Source organism: Meriones unguiculatus, chromosome 14 (assembly GCF_030254825.1).
Source record: "Meriones unguiculatus strain TT.TT164.6M chromosome 14, Bangor_MerUng_6.1, whole genome shotgun sequence".
Taxonomy (NCBI): domain Eukaryota; kingdom Metazoa; phylum Chordata; class Mammalia; order Rodentia; family Muridae; genus Meriones; species Meriones unguiculatus.
This window is the reverse complement of record NC_083361.1, coordinates 13,121,922-13,140,193: the sequence shown is the minus strand read 5'-3', so window position 1 is coordinate 13,140,193 and position 18,272 is coordinate 13,121,922. Positions and strand designations below refer to the sequence as shown.

The 18,272-nt window shown below is 49.7% G+C and overlaps 1 protein-coding gene across 2 annotated transcripts; it reads right to left on the bottom strand.

The window, feature by feature from the left end:
• Positions 1–4,054: 4,054 nt before the first annotated feature.
• Znf668 (zinc finger protein 668) lies at positions 4,055–18,240 on the bottom strand. Of its 2 annotated transcripts, none has more exons than XM_060366795.1 (3): positions 18,112–18,240; positions 10,100–10,768; positions 4,055–9,830 (listed from the first exon to the last, which is right to left on the bottom strand). In XM_060366795.1, the coding sequence occupies exons 2-3, from the start codon at positions 10,744–10,746 to the stop codon at positions 8,618–8,620; spliced, it is 1,860 nt and encodes a 619-aa protein (XP_060222778.1). In that variant the 5' UTR covers positions 10,747–10,768; positions 18,112–18,240; the 3' UTR covers positions 4,055–8,617. The 2 variants fall into 2 exon arrangements, with proteins under 2 accessions (XP_060222778.1, XP_060222779.1); XM_060366796.1 differs by lacking the exon at positions 18,112–18,240 and adding an exon at positions 17,475–17,609.
• Between the last annotated feature and the right edge of the window lie 32 nt (positions 18,241–18,272).

The following is an 18,272-nucleotide window of genomic DNA, read 5'->3' as shown; positions in this document are numbered from 1 at the left end:
GTGGGTGGGGCGCAGTGCTGGGAGGGAAGCCAGGCCCTCACCCATGCAGGGGAAGCACTCTTCCGCTGAGCCCTTTAGTTGTACATGTCCACAGCTGGGGACCTGTGCTGTAGGTAGACTTTACCCACAGTGCGACTGGCATCTGATTTTGATGACTGATAAAATTTGGGACTTTAGAATAGGAGACGTTTTTGGGCTTTGACAGGGTTAGAATTTTGGGAAATGTCTTTTTGCGGATGGGACAATCTTTGAGAGCCAGAAGAGATGTGCTAGTTGAAATAACGGTCCCTGAAGAGTCCACACCCCAATAGCTATGGATATATTCCTTTACGTGGCAAAAGGTACTTACTTGGCTAGGTTTGTGTTGTTTCAGTACTGGGGCTTGAACTCAGGACCCTGCAAATGCCAGGAAAATGCCATCACTGAGTTAAACACACAGTGACTGACCGAATGGTTGACTGAATGAATGACTAGGTCCCACTGCATATCCCGGGCTGGATTTTGACTTGTGGTCCCCCCCCTGCCTCTACATCCTGAGCAGCTGTGCTTCCTACAGGTATCTATCATCACATTTAGTTGGCAAAACTGTGTAGGTGTGATTAGAGTTACTAAGACTAAGGTTAAAATCGGCTTATGCAGATGAGCCAACGTAATCACACAAAAACCAGAAATCTCCCCATCAAGCAACAGAAGACTAAGGGAGAAAGAAGAGTCAGAGGCTGGGGACGGTCATTCCCAGTTGTAATGCAAGCACTCAGCAGGCTGGGGCAGAAACATTTCAAGTTTGAGAATCAGCCTGGGCCCTGCAGCAAGACCCTATCTCAGAAAACCAGCAAACAAGCCCGAAGAAGGGTTAGGGAGATGGGTCAGTTGGTAGCCTTTGCTGAGGAAGGAACTGAGTTCGAATCTTAGCCTGTCTTAAAAAAAAATAAGGAGGTAGGTCTGTGTGTGGTGGCTCATACCTTCCATCCCAGCACTTGGGAGGCAGAAGCAGACAGATCTGAGATTGAGGCTATCCTGCTCTACATCATAAACTCTCAGCTAGCCAAGGCTATACAGTGAGAACTTATCTCAAACAAAACAAAAAACACAAACCCGACAGCAAATACAAAACAAAAACCAACAAACTAATAAGGCACAGAACTGGCTGAGGTGAACACCTGATGGTGCCTTCCACACACATGGGCACCTGATAAGGTCATTGAGACTGGAGTCTGCTTGAGGTCTGTAGGTGGGAGATGGAGACAACAGAGATCTAAAGAAGGCTGACCCCAGGACAGAGGGACTTCTGACAGCAGTCCAGAAACTGACTGGTCTCCACAGCTCCTCAGCTGAGGTCAGAATGCTGCTGCTTCCTCTGCTTCCGCCTTAGCCCCAGTCTGTCTCCCCGACTCCCAGGGGTGACCATCTCCTTTCTGTGCTGGCCCTGAAACTGCTGCCTCAGTCTTCCAAATGCTGAGGTCGCAGGGGCACACACACCTGGCCCTTCTCGTCTCTTCCCTTTCCTCCCGCTTTCCCTCCGCTTCCTTTCCTGGGACGGAGGCCAGGGTGAGCCTGTTTATGCAGGGGGCATGATGACCAAGTCCACTCACGGAGAGCTGATCCCAGCTATTGTCTTAGCACTGGAGCCTATGAATCTGCATTCGCCAGCTGGAGAACACCTGGCAGGAAATGGAGTTAAGGGATATTAGAGAAGACTAGGGAGGGACAGAGAGCAAGGCGTCTAGACATTACTGCAGGTGTGGCGCATGCCATCAATCCCAGCACTCAGGAGGCAGAGGCATGTGGACCTTGTGAGTTCAAGGTCAGCCTGGTCTACAGAATGAGTTCCAGGACAGCTACACAGAGAAACCCTGTCTTGAAAAAAACAAAAACAAACAAAAAGAAAAAATCAAAAGAAAGAAAATGTTAACAAACATTTTAGAGACTTGAGATTTAGCTTAGTTGGTAGGCTGCTTGTGTAAGCGTGTGCAAAGGCCTGTGTTTCATCCCAAGCACCAAAGAAACCTGTAATTCTAACACTCAGAAGGTGGAGGCCAGACGATTAGAACTTAAGGTCATCCTTGGCTGTGTACCAAATTCCAAGCCAACCTTGATCCCATGAAACCTTTGTTTGGTTTTTGGTTTTTTGAGACAGGGTTTTTCTGTGTAGCCTTGGCTGTACTGAAACTCACTCTGTAGACCAGGCTGGCCTCCAACTCACAGAAATCCAGAGTGCTGGGATTACAGGCATGTGCCACCACACAGGGCTCCCATGAAACCGTTAAAAGTCTAGCTCAATGGGAGTGAAAGGGGAACTTCCCTATTGTATCACAAGACTGTATTTGTCACTAACAAAGAACAATTCAAAAGTGAAATAATCAAAACAATCGGTTCTCTTAGGCCTGGCGCAGTGGCTGGCCTGTAATTCCAGCACTTGGGAAGCAGAAGGTTAGGAAGTTCCAAGGCTAGCCATGCCTACACAGCGAGTTTGAGGCCAGCTGAGACTCTATGAGACCCTGTCTCAAAACAAACTAAATGTCACAGATGAAAAACGAGAACAATTCATTTGTAATAGCAACAAAAACAATAACTTGATATAAACTTAACAACATAAGATTTATAGGTAAACCAGGTGTGGTGGCTCATACCTTTAATCCCAGGACTCAGGAGTCAGAGGCAGAAGGATCTCTGTGAGGCCAACCTGTTCTACAGTTAGAGTTCCAAGACAGTCGGGGCTACACAGAGAAACCCTGTCTTGAAACAAACAAACAAATATATTTATAGATAAAATGAAAAAAAAAAAAAAACAGTTGAAAGGAATTAAAAATCTAAGGTGGGGCTGGAAAGGTGGCTCAGTGGCTAAGAAATACTCTTCAGAGGACATGGCCTTCACTTCATTCCCAATGCCTGTGTGGCGGCTCACACCGGGCCTCTCAACTTCAGTTCCAGGAATTCTGACATCCTGTTTCCAGCATTTCATGCACATGGTGCAGAGACGGACATCCCAGCCAAACCCATGCATGTACAATAACAAGAAATCTTCTGTATGTTTGCTTGTTTGTCGAGACAGGGTTTCTTTGTGTAGCCCAGGCTGCCTGCATCTGCCTCTGCCGGGGTTAAAGGGATTCACTACCATTGCCCAGCTTAAAAATAAATCTTTAAAAAGGAAAATATCTGACAGGTCAGAGATTTGATAAATATCCCACACATGAATGAACTGATTCAGTACAACGACCAAAACCTAAACTTGCTTTTTATTTCTTGATAGCAAAATCTGGCAATCTGATCTAAAAATTCAATAGTTAGGTGTGATGACATACATCTGTAATTCCAGCACTCAGGAGGCTGAGGCAGGAGAATGGACTGTTTGAGGCCAGCAAGGGCTACATCGTGAATTGAGGGCCAACATGCAGCTCTCAAATCCAGTCTCAAAAAAAAAAAAAAAATTACAAAATGAGCCGGGTGGTGGTGGCTCACGCTTTTGACTTCAAAACTCAGCCAAATCTCTGTGAGTTAGAGGCCAGCCTGGTCTATAGAGTGAGTTCCAGGACAGCCTTGGCAACACAGGAGAAATCCTGTCTCAAAAAGCCAAAAAAAAAACAAAACCCAACAAAACTACAAAATAAAATCAAAATGGAACTGTAAGAATAGGAAAAAAAAAATCTTGAAATAAAACAAGTTGGGAGAGAAGAAATTACCAAGCTGGGAGCCTCATAGGCTCTGATCTGAAGTTTTACAAAACTATACTAACCGGGGGCTGGAGAATGGTTCGGTGGCTGGGAGCACCTGTTACCCTTGCAGAGGTTTGGGATTAAGTTCCCAGCACCCACATGGTGGTTTACAACTATCTAGCAATTCTAGGGGCTCCAACACTCTCTTCTGAGTGCACAGACATACATGCAGTCAAAGTACACAGAAATAAATGCCATCTTTTTAAAAAACTCCTGTAATAATCTAGATATTGTGGTCCTGGCATAATGACAGATATGAAACCGAAGGTGTGATTTGAACGTAGAGCCTAACATGTGCCAGGCCTTCGGTTTGAGCCCAGCAAGAAACAAAACAAAACCCCTCATATTTACAGTTAGTTTATTTTTTTAAAGAAGGCCAAGACAATTAAATGGACAACAAATGTCTTTTCAACAGATGCATCTGGAACAATTGAAAATTCATAGGCAAAAGAATGAAGTTGAACCTCCTCCCTCAAACCATACACAGAAATTAACTCAAGATGGGCCAAGTATCTTAAGTCTAAGGGCTTCTAGCTATAAAAACATACACAGCTTGAAAAGTACATTTATGGCGGAGAAATACATTTATTAAGGAGAAATGGTTCAGCTCTTAAGAACACTTGCTGCCAAACTAGGTGGCTCACAATTGCTTGTAACTCCAGCTCCAAGGATCAGACACACTCCGTGAACACTGCACTGACATGCACACAACCCCCACACAAGCATCATCAAAAATGAAAACCGGCAAGTCTGCAAATAGATGTCATCAGCTTTGGTGGCGCGTGCCTTTCCTCAATGAGTTATCTCGCTGTCCAGCTTGCTTCTGCCTCCCAAGTACTGGGCTTAAAGACCCATGGCCCCGATCCCCCACCCCACGTAACTTTTATCCTTTTAGTCCTCATCGCGAGCTAAGCAAATGCTCAACCACTGAACTACACTCTCAACTTGAAAGACACCCTTTCATTTTAAACAACCAAGGGTGTGTGTGTATAGGCCACATCACTTACTCACAGAGATCCTCCTGCCTCTGCTTCTTGAGTGCTGGGATTACAGGTGTGGGTCACCACACCCAGCTCAGAGGACAGCTGCTAAGAATCGGCTCTCTCCTTCCATCATGCAGGTCTCTGGCTGTTGAATTTAGGTTGTCCGGCTAGGTGGCAAACGCATTTTACTGGTTGAGCCATCTCAAAAGACTTCCCTCTAACACTAATTTCTGAGAACTGGGTGTGATTGTGCTATCTCTGTCACTGAGATGTTTGCTATTTTTCCTGCATTAAACTATGGCTGCTTGCTGCAATGTTCCCATGACCACACTTGGGCCTGGAGATGAACTGCACCCTGCGGTCTTCCTGACGCTGCCGACTTGGCGGTCCTCAAATTCTGTGACAGGGCATGGAATCCCAGTGTGGTGATGCATGCTTGTAATCTCAGCATGTTGGAGGCTAAGCAGGAAGATCACCTCAAGTTCAAGGACAGCCTGAGCTAACACAGGGAGACACTGTCTCAAAAAACAAAAACAAAAACTGTCTACAGGAAGACTCTCAGAAAAGGGGGAAAAGAAAATAAAGAGCTTAGGAAGGGAGTTTCAGCTTACTTCAGCCTTTAGCTTTGCTTTAGCTACAAACAGAAAGGAAGGCCCTACTGGATACAATGTAGGATGCAATCTTCAGCAGCCCGCTAGGCAGGCGAGGTGGCTCAGCAGGCAAAAGTGCTTGCTGCCAAGGCTGACAACCTGAGTTCCATCCCTAGGTCCCAAATGGGAGAAGAAAACTGACTCTCCCAAGTTGTCCTCTGATCTCCATAAATTTAAAAAAATAAGTATTCCAGCTGGGTGTGGTGGCGCATACCTGTGATTCCAGCACTCTGGGAGGCAGGTGGATTGCTGTGAGCTCGTGGCCAGTCTGGTCTACAGAGAGTTCCAGGACTGCCAGAGATACACAGAGAAATCCTGTCTCAAAAAAAAAAAAAATTTACAAAAGTTGATAGTAATCCTAGCACTTTAGATACTGAATGAAAACATAAGATCACAGGCCAGTCTAGGATACACAGCAAGGCTGGCTCAAAAAAATAAAAAATAAAATAAAAAAACACAAAACAAAACAGCAATAAAGAAATGAATGATACCTAGATTGTGTTTGGCTTAGTGGTATAAGCCTGTCTCACCTGCTCAGTAAGCTGACAGTACAGGATCAAAAGTTTCAAGTCGGTGGTGGTGGCGGCACACGCCTTTAATCCCAGCACTGGGGAAGCTGACAGGTGGACTCAGGAGTTCAAGGCCAGCCTGGTGTACAGTGAGTTCTAGGCAACCAGGTCTACACAGAGAAACCCTGTCTTGAAAAACTGGGGGGAAGAAAAATGTTCCAAGTTTATCTGGGTTAGTCACCTTCGTAATTCCCATGTCTCAACATGAAAATAAAATAAAGGGCAGGAGCTATAGGTCCATGCCAAAGTTTTTGCCCAGCATGCTTATGACTCCTGGTTCAATCTTCAGCACTACAAAACTTAAAATAAGTAATAGTAAGTTTACAGATATACACATGGCTGTTTTTGAACCCCTCTTTCACTCTACTGGTTGACTTTAATTTTTGTGCCAAACATGTTTGTTTTTTGGTTTTTCAAGACAAGGTTTCTGCGTAGCCCTGGCTTTCCCAGAACTCTTTCTGTAGACCAGGCTGGCCTCAAACTCAGAGATCTACCTGCCTTTGCCTCCTGAGTGTGTCGATTAAAAGCATGTGCTACTGTATTTTTTATTCTAGTGCTTTGGTTTTTAGCATGTCAAAGATGTCACCTCTATTCCTTTTTTAAACTACCATGGGATGGATGTGTAGCTCAGTGGTAGAGCAAATGTTTAATATAAGTGAGATCCTACCTTCAATACCCAGCACCAAAAATTTACCTAAATGAAAAATAGAAATATAGATGTTCTATATGAGCTTTGAGTTTTCAGACTGAGTTAAAAAATCCTTTGGGCTCTTTCCATACACCATAATGATGTTCTGGGGGATGCTTCCAAAAACTCTCACTCATGCCAAACACAGGCACACATCAGTCCAAGATGGCCAACGTGACAACCCATGTGCCCAAGTCACCTTCTTTTTTTCTAGTTGTAATGGTGACATGCGGCCATACTGATAAACTTTAAAATACTGATGATCACAACACTTTTGGGAACCTCATAGGCTGACTACACAGTGTGCAATGACCAGGCCTAAGGCTGACACAAACCTTACAAATCTGGGAAAATGGCAGAATAATCTGTCTCTGTCCCAAGCTTGGTTTCACTGCACTGACAACCAGCTGACATCATGAAATACAAAGGAATGGTAGCAAACCTATGAGCTGGAGGCCAGCCTCTTCTACAGAGTAAAGTTCCAGGACAGCCAGGAACTCTGGTTGGTTTCCCCTTACAAATGTCAGACAGTCAGCTGTGACAGCATATGCTTGGGAAGCTACAGCAGAAGTACCAGTTTGAGGGCAGCCTGGGCTACACTGTGAATTCAATGCAAATGCAATGGATTTAGAGACCAAACTAGGAGAGTCAACTTTTCCCTCCTAATGCTGTAGATAGAACCCAGGACCTCACATCACACATGATGGGTAAGTGCTCCATCACCAAAATAAATTCCAGTTGTCAACTTTTGTGTATCTCATAATGTGGCCCTGGTCAGCTAGAACTCCTGATGTTGACCAAACTAGTCTTGAACTCAGAGACCTCCTTCCCTCTGCCTCCCAAGTGCTGGAGTCTATCAACATATTTTAGTAACAACCTTGTCAATTCAGGCATAGTATGCCCCACTGCTTAGACTACATATATTTCTTCACTTGGCTTTGTGTGTATGTGTATGTAGCCCCTGCTTTCCTGGAACTCCTTCAAACAGGCTGTCCTTGAACCCAGAGATCTGTCTGCCTCTACCGCCTGAGTGCTGGGACTGAAGGTGTGCACCACCAAACCCAAACCCAGTAAGGACTTTTTTCAAGACAGGGTTTCTCTGTGTAACAGCCCTGGCTGCCCTGGACTCCCTTTCTGTAGACCAGGCTGGCCTCGAACTCCCAGCAATCTGCCTGCCTCTGCCTCCAGAGGGCTGGGATTACAGGCGTGTACTACCATGAGGTTAGTTCTTTGTAGTTCGTGGGTTTTAATGTGAAGAGGAATCTGTTTCCCTCCAAGTACACCTTCTAGTTTGTTACTGTGAAAAACAGAAAAGATAATGTTTTTTAGCTGTCTCATACCTGAGGGGGGAACTTTTTGTGACCCTTAGCCTTTAACAGTGGAGCCATCTCTCCAGCCCTGAGAAAAAAATAATTGTTGAGGCCAGCTTACTATCTATGGAAGGACAGACATAGTAAAGGTTTCACGGCCCCAAGTACAGGCTAACCTAAGCTGCAGAGGCTGCTTCACTGCAGGGCTTGACGCTTTTAACACACTGCTGAATTCCCCGGAATTCTCAGAGTCTCAGATACCTTCCTGGATCAACCTGCCTACAAAGCTCTTACAACCCAAAATATACTTTGGCAATCAACACATTTCAAGACCCTTCTGGGGCCAGGTGTGGTAAACACCTGTAATCCTAGTACTTGGGAGGCTAGTTCAGGAGGATCGCTTGAGCTCAAGGTGAGCCTGGGCTACCCACTGAGCTCTGGGTCAGGCTAAGCTTTGAGATCCTGTCACAAAACAAAACACCCCCCAGAGCCCTCTGTGTGTCTGTCTGGGATCTCCACTGAGGCTTAACTGCACCAGAATGCAGAAGACAGCTCGGTGTCAAAGCCAACGCTTTAATGACTGTGTCTGCCAGCCTCGGTTGTCCCCGGCTCTCCATGGACTGAGAGCAGAGCTAGCTGCCCACAGGAGACTGGGGGTGGGGCTTGGGGGGTGGGGTGGGGAGGAGTAGAGAGAGCTGCAAGCTTCAAGCTGACCCTTCTTCTGGCATTCCTAGCAAAGCCACGAGGGGCTCCAGGGGGATGGGGGTCCCGATGGGCACGGGGTGGGTGCGTTCATGTTTGCGCAGGTCACTGGCACTCAGGAACGCTTTCGGACACTGGGGACAGGAGTAGGGGCGGACGGAGCTGTGGGTGCGACTGTGCTTGCGAAGCCCAGCCCTGTCCGAGAAGCTCTTGCCACACTGGGTGCAGGGGAAGGGCCGGAGCTCGGGGTGCGAGCGCTCGTGCCGGCGCAGCAACGTCAACGTGCTGAAAGTTTCTTTGCACTCTCGACACACGAACTGTGCGGGCTTCTCATCGGTCTCCTCGCCCGCCCCCTCCCCCGCGTCTCCCAGGGTGCCAGGGGCCTCCCCGACGCTGGCGTCCTGGCACTCCACATGCTCCACCGTCATGCCCACCACCTGCCACTGTGTAGCCACTACCCCACCAGACTCGGGCGGTAACCCCAGCAGCCCGGCGGGAGGGTCCCCTAGCCCAGCCCCCGCCCCGGGGGCGGCCGAGCCCTCACCCACGACGCCTACGGGCAGCGCCAGTCCCAGGACCAGCTCCTGCTGGGGGGCGGCTCCGGGGGTCTCGTTGCTTCTGTGGGTGCGCTCGTGCTTCCTGAGGCTGGACAGCACCACGAAAGACTTCCCGCAGGCGTTACAGTGGAAAGGACGCTCACCCGAGTGCATGCGGCTGTGCTTCGTGAGGCTGGCTCGCTCGGCGAAGGCTCGCCCGCACTCCTCGCAGCGGAAGGGCCGCTGGCCCGAGTGCACCAGGGCGTGCCGCTTGAGGTCCCAGGAGGCCACGAAAGTCTTGTCGCACTGCAGGCACTTGAAGGGCCGGTCGCCCGTGTGCACTCGCCGGTGCATGGCCAGGTCGGCCGGCTGCCGGAAGTCCTTGCCGCACTTCTCGCAGCGGTAAGGCTTCACGCCCTCGTGTGCCCGCTGGTGGCGGCGGAAGCTCGAGGGGTCGGAGAACATGCGGCCACAGCGAGGGCACAAGAAGGGCTTCTCGCCCGAATGCGTACGCTCGTGGCTTTGGTAGGAGCTGAGCTGCGTGAAGCCCTTCCCACACGCTGGGCAGCGGTAGGGTTTCTGGGCTGCGTGGATGCGCTGGTGGCATGTGAGCGAAGAGGATCGCGAGAAGCTTTTGCCGCACTCGGAGCAAAGGAAGGGGCGCTCACCCGTGTGGGACCTGAGGAGGGACGGAGGACCTGGTTAGATGGCAATGGACTCAAGTGGGACGGCCCAGTGGCCTGACTGGGTGGTAATTGCCTAAGAGACACGGAGCTGCACCGGTCCTCCCTACGACCACTGCCCTTTCCGGCTGTCCCGGAACCTAGGCCCATCAGGCCCCCTCGCGCTCCCAGGTCTCCACCCAGCCTGACCGCGGGCCAACCAGGCACTTCCGTCTTTAGACAAGCACCCGGCGGTCCCTCCTCCCACCGTACCCCCGGGCCTCACCGCTCGTGGTTGCGCAGGTCCTTGAGCTCGGCGTAGGCCTTGCCGCAGCGCTCGCAGCTGTAGGGCCGCAGGCCGGCGTGCGTGCGCCGGTGCTTGCGGAACACTGACGGATCGGCAAAGCTCTTGCCGCAGTCGGTGCAGGCGTAGGGCCGCTCCCCTGTGTGCCCGCGCTGGTGGATCTTGAGTTTGGACAGTGTCCCATAAGCCTTGGGGCAGTGCGTGCATCGGAAGGGCAGCTCACCAGCGTGCGAGGCCAGGTGCACACGCAGGCACACTGGCTGCATGAAGCGGCGGCCACACTCGGGGCACGGGAAGGGCTTCTCCCCAGTGTGGCTGCGCCCGTGGCTGCGGAGCTCAGGAGCTGTCTTGTAGGCCTTGGGGCACAGTGGACAGGCATAGGGCCGGGGCTTGGCCACTGAAGCAGACACCTTGTCTCCGCTGGCGTCCTCGGCCTTGGGCTCCGTGTCCACCTTGGACTGGACCTCATTCACCTCCTCTTTGCAGTCTGTAGATGTATGTGTAGCAGCATGGCGGGCTGCCCTGGGAGCATTTGGAAATGTCTTTGTACAGAACAGGCACTTATAACGGCGGCCAGAGCGCTTGTAGCAGGGGCCTGGGGCTTTGGCCTCTGTAGCCTCCACTTCCATGGCCTTGGTGGGTGGGTCCTCTCTGCAAGAGAAGAAAAATTAGATCAAAGCCATCCTTCTGCCTTCTTCAAGCCTTCCTTCTTTACCAAAGCCATCTCAAGATCTGAAGTGACCCTATCTTTAAGGGAAAAAAACCAAAACAAAACAAATCCGGGGGCTGGAGAGATGGCTCAGTGGTTAGGAGCGCTGTCTGCTCTTCCAAAGGACCCAGGCTCGATTCCCAGCACCCACATGGCAGCTCACAACTGTCTGTAACTCCAGTTTCACAGGATCTGATACTTCCACACCAACCAATATACATAAAGTAAAATTAAATACATGATAAAAGAAAAAGTTAGTTTTATTTTACTTGTATGAATGTTTGCTGGCACCATGTCCATGTCTGGTGCCCACGAAGGTTGGTTTATAACCATCTGTAAATGGTTATAAACCAACATGTGGAATCAAACTAGAATGGTCTGCAAGAACCGCAAGTGCTCCTAACCACTGAGCCATCTCCTCGGCCCAAACCAGACCTCTACAACCAGTTTTGATACTGTGTTCATGTCTCCCCTGTGATCTGCTCATTGGGTGTAGAGACCAGTAAGTGAGGGGCCAGAATCACAAAAGAGCCAGCTATATTCTGTTCCTCAGCCTGTTTTCTAATTCTCTGGCATTCCTAGAATGCCTGGCTTCTATTACTCTCACAATCTTATTTTCTCACTTCTGACCAAGGCCTTAAAGTTTCCAGATGCTCAGGGAAGACAGACCTTTTCAGAGGAAGGAAGAGCCACTGTGGGTGCGTATTACCCTCCCCCGGTTGGCCAGTTCTTGGAGGAACAACTGTTCAGAGAATTCTGACCATGCATAGTTGCAAAGCACACGACCCCAGACAGGAATTTTGGTCCATCCTCTGTGGTGGAGTCTCTTTTAGTCCTTTTTCCAAAACTGTGGTAATAGGAGCTGCACTCCCAAGGCAGTCTGACCTACTGCTGGCAGTCAGGGCCTCTTTCTCAGTCACAACTAATGTGTCTAAGCTGACGAGGCCTCCTGGGATACTAGCTCTTGCCGAGTCCCTACATTCTGGCCAAGAGCCCAGACAACATCCACACAGCTGCTCCTAGGATCATAGTTGGGAAAAAATAGGATTAACAGCTGCATCAGCCTTAACACCAGCTCATCCTCCCAGAGGGATGAAGGGAAGAGGATTAGGGCAGATCCTCTTAAGAGAAGCTTAGATGTGGTACGGGGGCAGGGAAGAGTAGGTGTGGACAGCCAGGTGTGTCTGGAGGGTGGCAGGCCAAGGTTCCGTGTTCAGGCTTGTGCACCATTGACTAGGATGTTTACAGACCCGTGTCCTCATCTGTACATCACAGGAGCTGGAGTGGAGAAGGAGGCTGGAACTGAACTAAGCCAAGAGGATATGGGGAAGGGGATGGGTTGGGGGGGCCTATTTTGGAAAATAATATAAAAGCAGTTTGTCCAGTTGACCAATGAAGCCCCTTAGAGTCTCCTCTGAGTTAGCACCATACTAGGAAGCCTTTTTTTGTTTGTTTTGTTGGGAGGGAGTTGAGTCTTGGGCCCAGGGCCCAGGCAAGTGCTCTACCGCTAAGGCACATCCCTAGCCTCCTAATTTTTTTCCTAAAGAAAAACAAAACAAAAGCCAGGCTTGGGTGCAGCCCAACAGCAAAGTTCTTGCATAGCATGCATGAGGCTTTGCTGGTCTTGATGCTGGGACAGCTCAAATCTGCTGAGCACTCGCTAGATTTCACAGTATCTTGACTGTTTCTCACTCACCCTTACATCAACAGCACAAGGGATGCAGGGCGTCTGTGCAACCAAGTATATCCTGAAGGCAGAATGCCAGCTCCTAATCTAGCCTCCACCACTTCCCAGCTGATGTGACTTTTTGTGCAGTTACTGTATGTCTCTGACCTGTGAGATGGCCGTAACAATAGCAGTGACTCACAGGACTGAGGACTGAATGGAACCAGATGGCTTCTCTCAGCTACAGTGTCTTCTCAGAGCCTGGGTGTGGCACCTTACAGAACTCCCAGACAGCCTGAACTAGGAGTCCCTGACCCCATCTTACAGATGAGAAGGTGGTGGGTTCTAAGAGTAAAGAGACTTGTCTGGTCACACAGCTAGAAACTGACCATGGCTGAGATGTGCCTGACTTTGGGTATTTCAAGTTTTTGAGCCCTTGCTCAGAAGTCTGGGACCTGACCTACCGTCTAGGCCTGCAACAGTGTCCCGAAGCCCTACACTTTGAACCTACACCTTCTTTCATCTTTCTAACACAGCCCCGAGAGCAGAGCTGGGACCCAGTGCTGTCTGAGACTTACTAATCTTGAGCGCTGGCCCCTTATCCCAGCCCTTGCCAGGCTGTGCTTCAGTCTTCCAGTCTGTGAACCAAAGACCAGGTTGCTAGAGGGTTAATCCCTCCTGAAGCACTTAACTGTCTAATGGATCTCAGCAGGCACCCAGTCCATGAAGAATGGAGAGCCAGGTAGGTTAAGTGTGTCTACCTTAAAAAACTTTATTGCACCCACTACGTCAAAGACTGAGGTTTTTCTAGGTGAGGTCTGGCAAACCCCTGCATCAAAACCCTCATCTAGGAAGCACACCTACGATCCTAGTATTTGTGAGTCTTATGCAGGAGGATCATTAGTTCAAGGCCAGCCTGGACTACATAGCAAGATCCTGACTTAAATAACAAGCGGCTGGAGAGATGGCTCGGATGTGAAGAGCCTCGCTGCTCTTTCAGAGGACCTGAGTCTGTTCCTAGCACCCACATTGAGTGGCTCACAACCACCTGTATCGTCAGCTCCAAGGGATCTGATACCCTCTTCTGGCTCCTTTGGCACCTGTAAAGAAGTCTGAATACAAATACACAACTGAAAATAAAAATAAAACTTTTTTAAAAAGCAAACAAAACCATCTAAGGAAGCTGATGTAGGACACTGGAATCTGCATGTTTATTCTTTCAAATTAAAAAAAAAAGTCATAGGCAGGAGAGACTGCCAAGCAGTTGAGAGCACTCACTGATCTTCTAGAACAATGGTTCTCAACCAGTGTGTCTGGAATGACTCACAGGAGTCACCTATGACAATCTGAAAACAGATATTTATGCTACAATTCGTAACAGTAGGAAAATTACAGTTATGGGGTAGAAACAAAAATAATTTTATGGTTGAGGGTCACCACAACATGAGGAACTGATATGAAAGAATGGAAGCATTAGGAAGGTTAAGAAACACTGGTCGAGAGGTTATGAGTTCACTTCCCAGCACCTGTGTTAAACAGCTCACAATGGTTAGGCTGCAGCGGATCCGCTGGAGCCTGACATCCTCCTCCATCCTTCTCTGAGCATGGGCACACACACAAGTGTACACACACAGAGCCCTTTTTGGTTCCTCTGTAGCCCTGGCTGCCTCGGCCTCCCCAGTGGCAGGACTAAAGGTGCGTGCCACCACGCCCAGCTTCCTCTGTGTGGTCTCTGACTCTGTCTCCCTACAGCACTGCTGGATTACACATCTGCCTGGGTTTGGGGGCTTAAACTCAGACTGTGAGGTTTGCATGGCTGGTGTTTAAACCCACCAAACCATCTCCCCAGCCCTGCAAACTGTACACTAAACAAACTCTGATCATTCCAACCAATACTGAAGAACCTATGAGAGCCAGCATACAAAAGGGGAAGTGCCTGCCTGACACGTGAGGCACTGGGTTCTATCCTCAGTACCACAAACAAATGAGAGAGAGAGAGAGAGAGAGAGAGAGAGAGAGAGAACACCCCCCACCCCCCACCCCCGCTTAGGTCTTCAAGTACTTATAGGAAGGAAACACTTTTACTACAATTCTATTTTAAAATGTGTTTTTACTATGATTGTATTTAAAAGTCCTCACAAGGCAAACCGGGTTCACACCTGATTAAGATGCCCAGAGTCAAAACTCAAATCCTCAAACCCTGGAATTGAACTCTTTTGATCACTCTTGATTCACTTGAAATTCTTCAGCAAAATCCTGACATTTCCCAGGATGAAGACAAGCGGTTTTCTGCGATTAGCGAACCCCTCATTCAGCTCACTGCTGCTTAGCTCTGTCCAACTCCCCACTTCCATCATGAGGCTTCACCCACCCAGGCCTCCTGTCTTGGTTTTAGACTTTAATTTCTTCAACTCCAAGGTGTTTATGCTAGCAGTTCCCTTCGTCTGAAGCACCCTGAGACCTTTGTATCTCTGAGTGCTGTCTCTTTGGTAACTTTGGGTTTTACTGTCACACACCTCCTCTATTAAGGCTTTCATTAAAGATTTTGCTTACTCTGTGTATGAACACTCACTCACAAGGTATGTGTGGAGGACAGAGGACAACTCCTTTTACTCTATGGGTCTAGGAGGCTAAACTCAGGTCATCAAGGCTGGCCATCTCCCTGCCCCTAAGGAGGCCTTCCTGGGCTCTGCAGAGATGGCACAGCAATTCAGAGCAATTGCTGTTCTTCCAGAGGATCCAGGTTTGGTTCCTATCACACACAGGGTGGCTCACAAACACCTGTAACTCCAGTTACAGGCATTTGGCATACACTTGGCACACATACATACATGTAAGTATAACATTCATACATTAAAAAAACAATAAAGGTTTTCTTGTCTACGTTTTCTGGGGGTGGGTCTTACTATGTAGCCCAAGCTGGCCCGGATTCTTCTCACCTTGGCCTCTTCAGTGTTGGAATTACAGGTGAGAACCATGAGCTTTGGTTCTGATCATCAACCTTCCTTTCTTTTTTGGCAGCCCTTGGAATTGAACTTAGGGTCTCATGCAAACATTCTACTACTGAGTTATGCTTTCAGCTGGATGCACTTTCATTCATTCATTCTCCCCCCCCCCTCTTGGCTGTCCTGCAACTCACAGAGATCTGCCTATCTCCTGAGTGCTGGGACCTTAAGGTGTGCACCACACCTCAGAGACTCCCTTCAGATGATGATATCATTGTCCTGGCTACCTTTTTATAAATTCACTTTACATCCTTGTTGTAGCCCCATCCCTTCCCCCCTCCCAGGAGCACCCTCCCATCCCACTCCCTTTTTTCCCTCAGAAAAGGGGAGCTCCCTCACCCGTCCACCCCAGCTCATCAAGCTGCATCAGGACTGAATGTGTCCTCTTCCCCATATCCTGGCTACCTTTTAAGTTCTTTCAAAAAAACCTTTTTTTAAATTTTTATTTTTTTAATGGTCCCATCTAGATCAAATCCTACGTGCAGGCTTACGCTGTGGACTAGGTATCACTCGTATTGTATGGACCCTGATTCGACCTCTCAAGCTCATTTCTCAATTCTCCAGAAGTCTGTGATAGCTGAATATTTGTGTTCTTCAAGAATTCTTGCCCCCTCTCCTGGACTCTATTTGTAGACAAGGCTGCTTGGAACCCAGAGATCCCCCTGCCTCTGTCTCCCTGAGTGCTGGGATTACAGGTGTGTGCCACAGCACCCAGCTTCTTCTAAAAATCTTATATTGAAGCTCTAATCTCCACTGTGACTGTGTCTGGAAACAAGTCTTTTCGTAAGTAATTAAGGTCAAATAAAGTCTTAAGGGTAGGACTTCAGGCTGTAAGGTTAGTGTTCTTGGTGCTAGTAAGAAGGCCCAGTGGGTAACGCCGTTTTCCACCAAGCCTGACAGCCTGAGTGTCAGGACCCGCATGGCGGAAGACAGAACAATTCCAGTAAGTTGTCCTCTGACCTCCACACAGGTGCTGCAAGCACACACAAGACAAATTAAAATGTAATCAAACATGTTCTTAAAATAAGAGAGAACAGAGAAGCCAAGTAATTACTCATAGATTTAGCTGGTATTTGAAGCCAAGTAGACAAGATAACGAAATTTCTGCCATCTGTCCCCTTGACTATCGCTTTATTAGCAGCAACACATTTTATTATTTGGTTGTTAGTTTTCTGCCTCCAGCACTAGAGTCCAGGGAATTTTGTCCTATGCACTCTCCTGTCCAAAACTGCTTGGTGACTGAAAGCAAACCCGGGTCTACAGCCTCTGCCTCTTCCATCGGAGGAGTTTGTGAGAGGAGTTTGTGAGAGTCAGTCACCGACTATTTATTAACGGAGAGAGAGGCCCCATCTTTAGAAGGTCATACAGTTCAAGTATCACCCTAGCACTACAATTTGCTCCCTGTTGTGATGGAACGCCCTGTTACTACTCGCCTGAGGGGGATGACCTTTTGCTGCCTCACAAGTTAAGGCAGATTTAGTGCCTGCAAAGTTTGGGGGGTGCGGGGAGGGAAGCGGCGCCGCTGTGGTTAACAAATAAGAGGCATCTACATTCCCCCATCTTTGCAAGTCAAAATATAAGCCACACAGACCTCGGGCCTTTTGGTGAGTTGATGGAAATGTATTGGGGTGAATTGCTGTCCTCAGCCTAACAACTGGTCAGCTCACAACCCGCTCCCATTTTTCCAGCCTCAGTGTCTGTGGCAGTGTCTCCTCTGGTCGGCAACCTAAGCTCCATCCACAAATCACAAACTTTACCACCTCCATATGCAATTGCTTTTGCCCGGGAGCCCTGGTTTTCCTTCTCCCACAGGAAGATACTTGCAAGCTTCCCATTCTCTATTTCCCAATAGTCCACGCCCTCAAGAATATTTAACCAGCGGTAAGCACGAGGGATGCATGGCGCTCCGGGCCTCAATTTCCTCAGTGGAATGGGGTCCCTGAAACCTATGGGAGTTTGCAGGGCGGTAGGGCCTACCAGACTCTCTGAGGAGGGACAGGAGCTGCAGAAACCCAGCGCTCCTCGCTCTCTGCAACCGTGTTTGTGCGGCTGTCCTCGCCAGACAGGCAGCCCCCGCCGAGCGGGGCTGTATGCTGACTCATTTGGGACTAAACCCTAGGATAACGTGGCTTCGGCGAGTGGAACAGGGCGGAATGAATGAAGAAGGAAGGGAAGAACAAATGAATGGACGGAGGACCGAGAGCAGGACAAAGGCCTGCAAGATGGCGTTCTCTAGGACCGCGGGAGGGGCGGGCAGGACCTCGGCCTGGGAGGGGGCGCGCAGACGCGGAGGACTTGGCTCGGAGGCCCTCGCCACCCAGACAAAAGCCGGTCACATGGCGGACTCTAGGACCCCCGGGCCCGCGCGGAGCACGACCGGCAGCCGCGTCCGCCGAGCCTAGGCATCCACCGCGCTGACCCGCGGGCACCGGGCGGGTTCTAGGACCTGCCGGGCCCGCGGCCCGCCCGAGGCCGCTCGCCGCTCGCCCCGCCCGCGATGCTCGCGCCCGGTCAGCTCGGCCCGCTCGGCATCGGAGGGGAGACCGAGGGCGGCGCAAACCGTGTCGGCGCCCGCCGCCCGAGGCCCTGGCGACTCCCCGCAGCCCAGTCCTACCTGGCTGGATCTCCGCGGGCTCCACAGCTTCGGCGGCGCTGCCCGGAACCGACGGCGCCCGGGACGGTCGGGGAGCGGCCGGCGCTAGGACCCAGCGGGGGGGAGGGCGGGCGAGGGGCGGGGCCGGCGGCCCGGCGGCGGAAGCGGAAGGCCACCCTCCG

Excerpts from the sequence above, each read along its gene's own strand:
- Znf668 (XM_060366795.1), bottom strand. The coding sequence starts at position 10,746 with ATGGAAGTGGAGGCTACAGAGGCCAAAGCCCCAGGCCCCTGCTACAAG. Across the intron at positions 9,831-10,099 it reads GACCTGCGCAACCACGAGCG|GTCCCACACGGGTGAGCGCC; the intron begins GTGAGGCCCGGG and ends GTCCCTCCTCAG.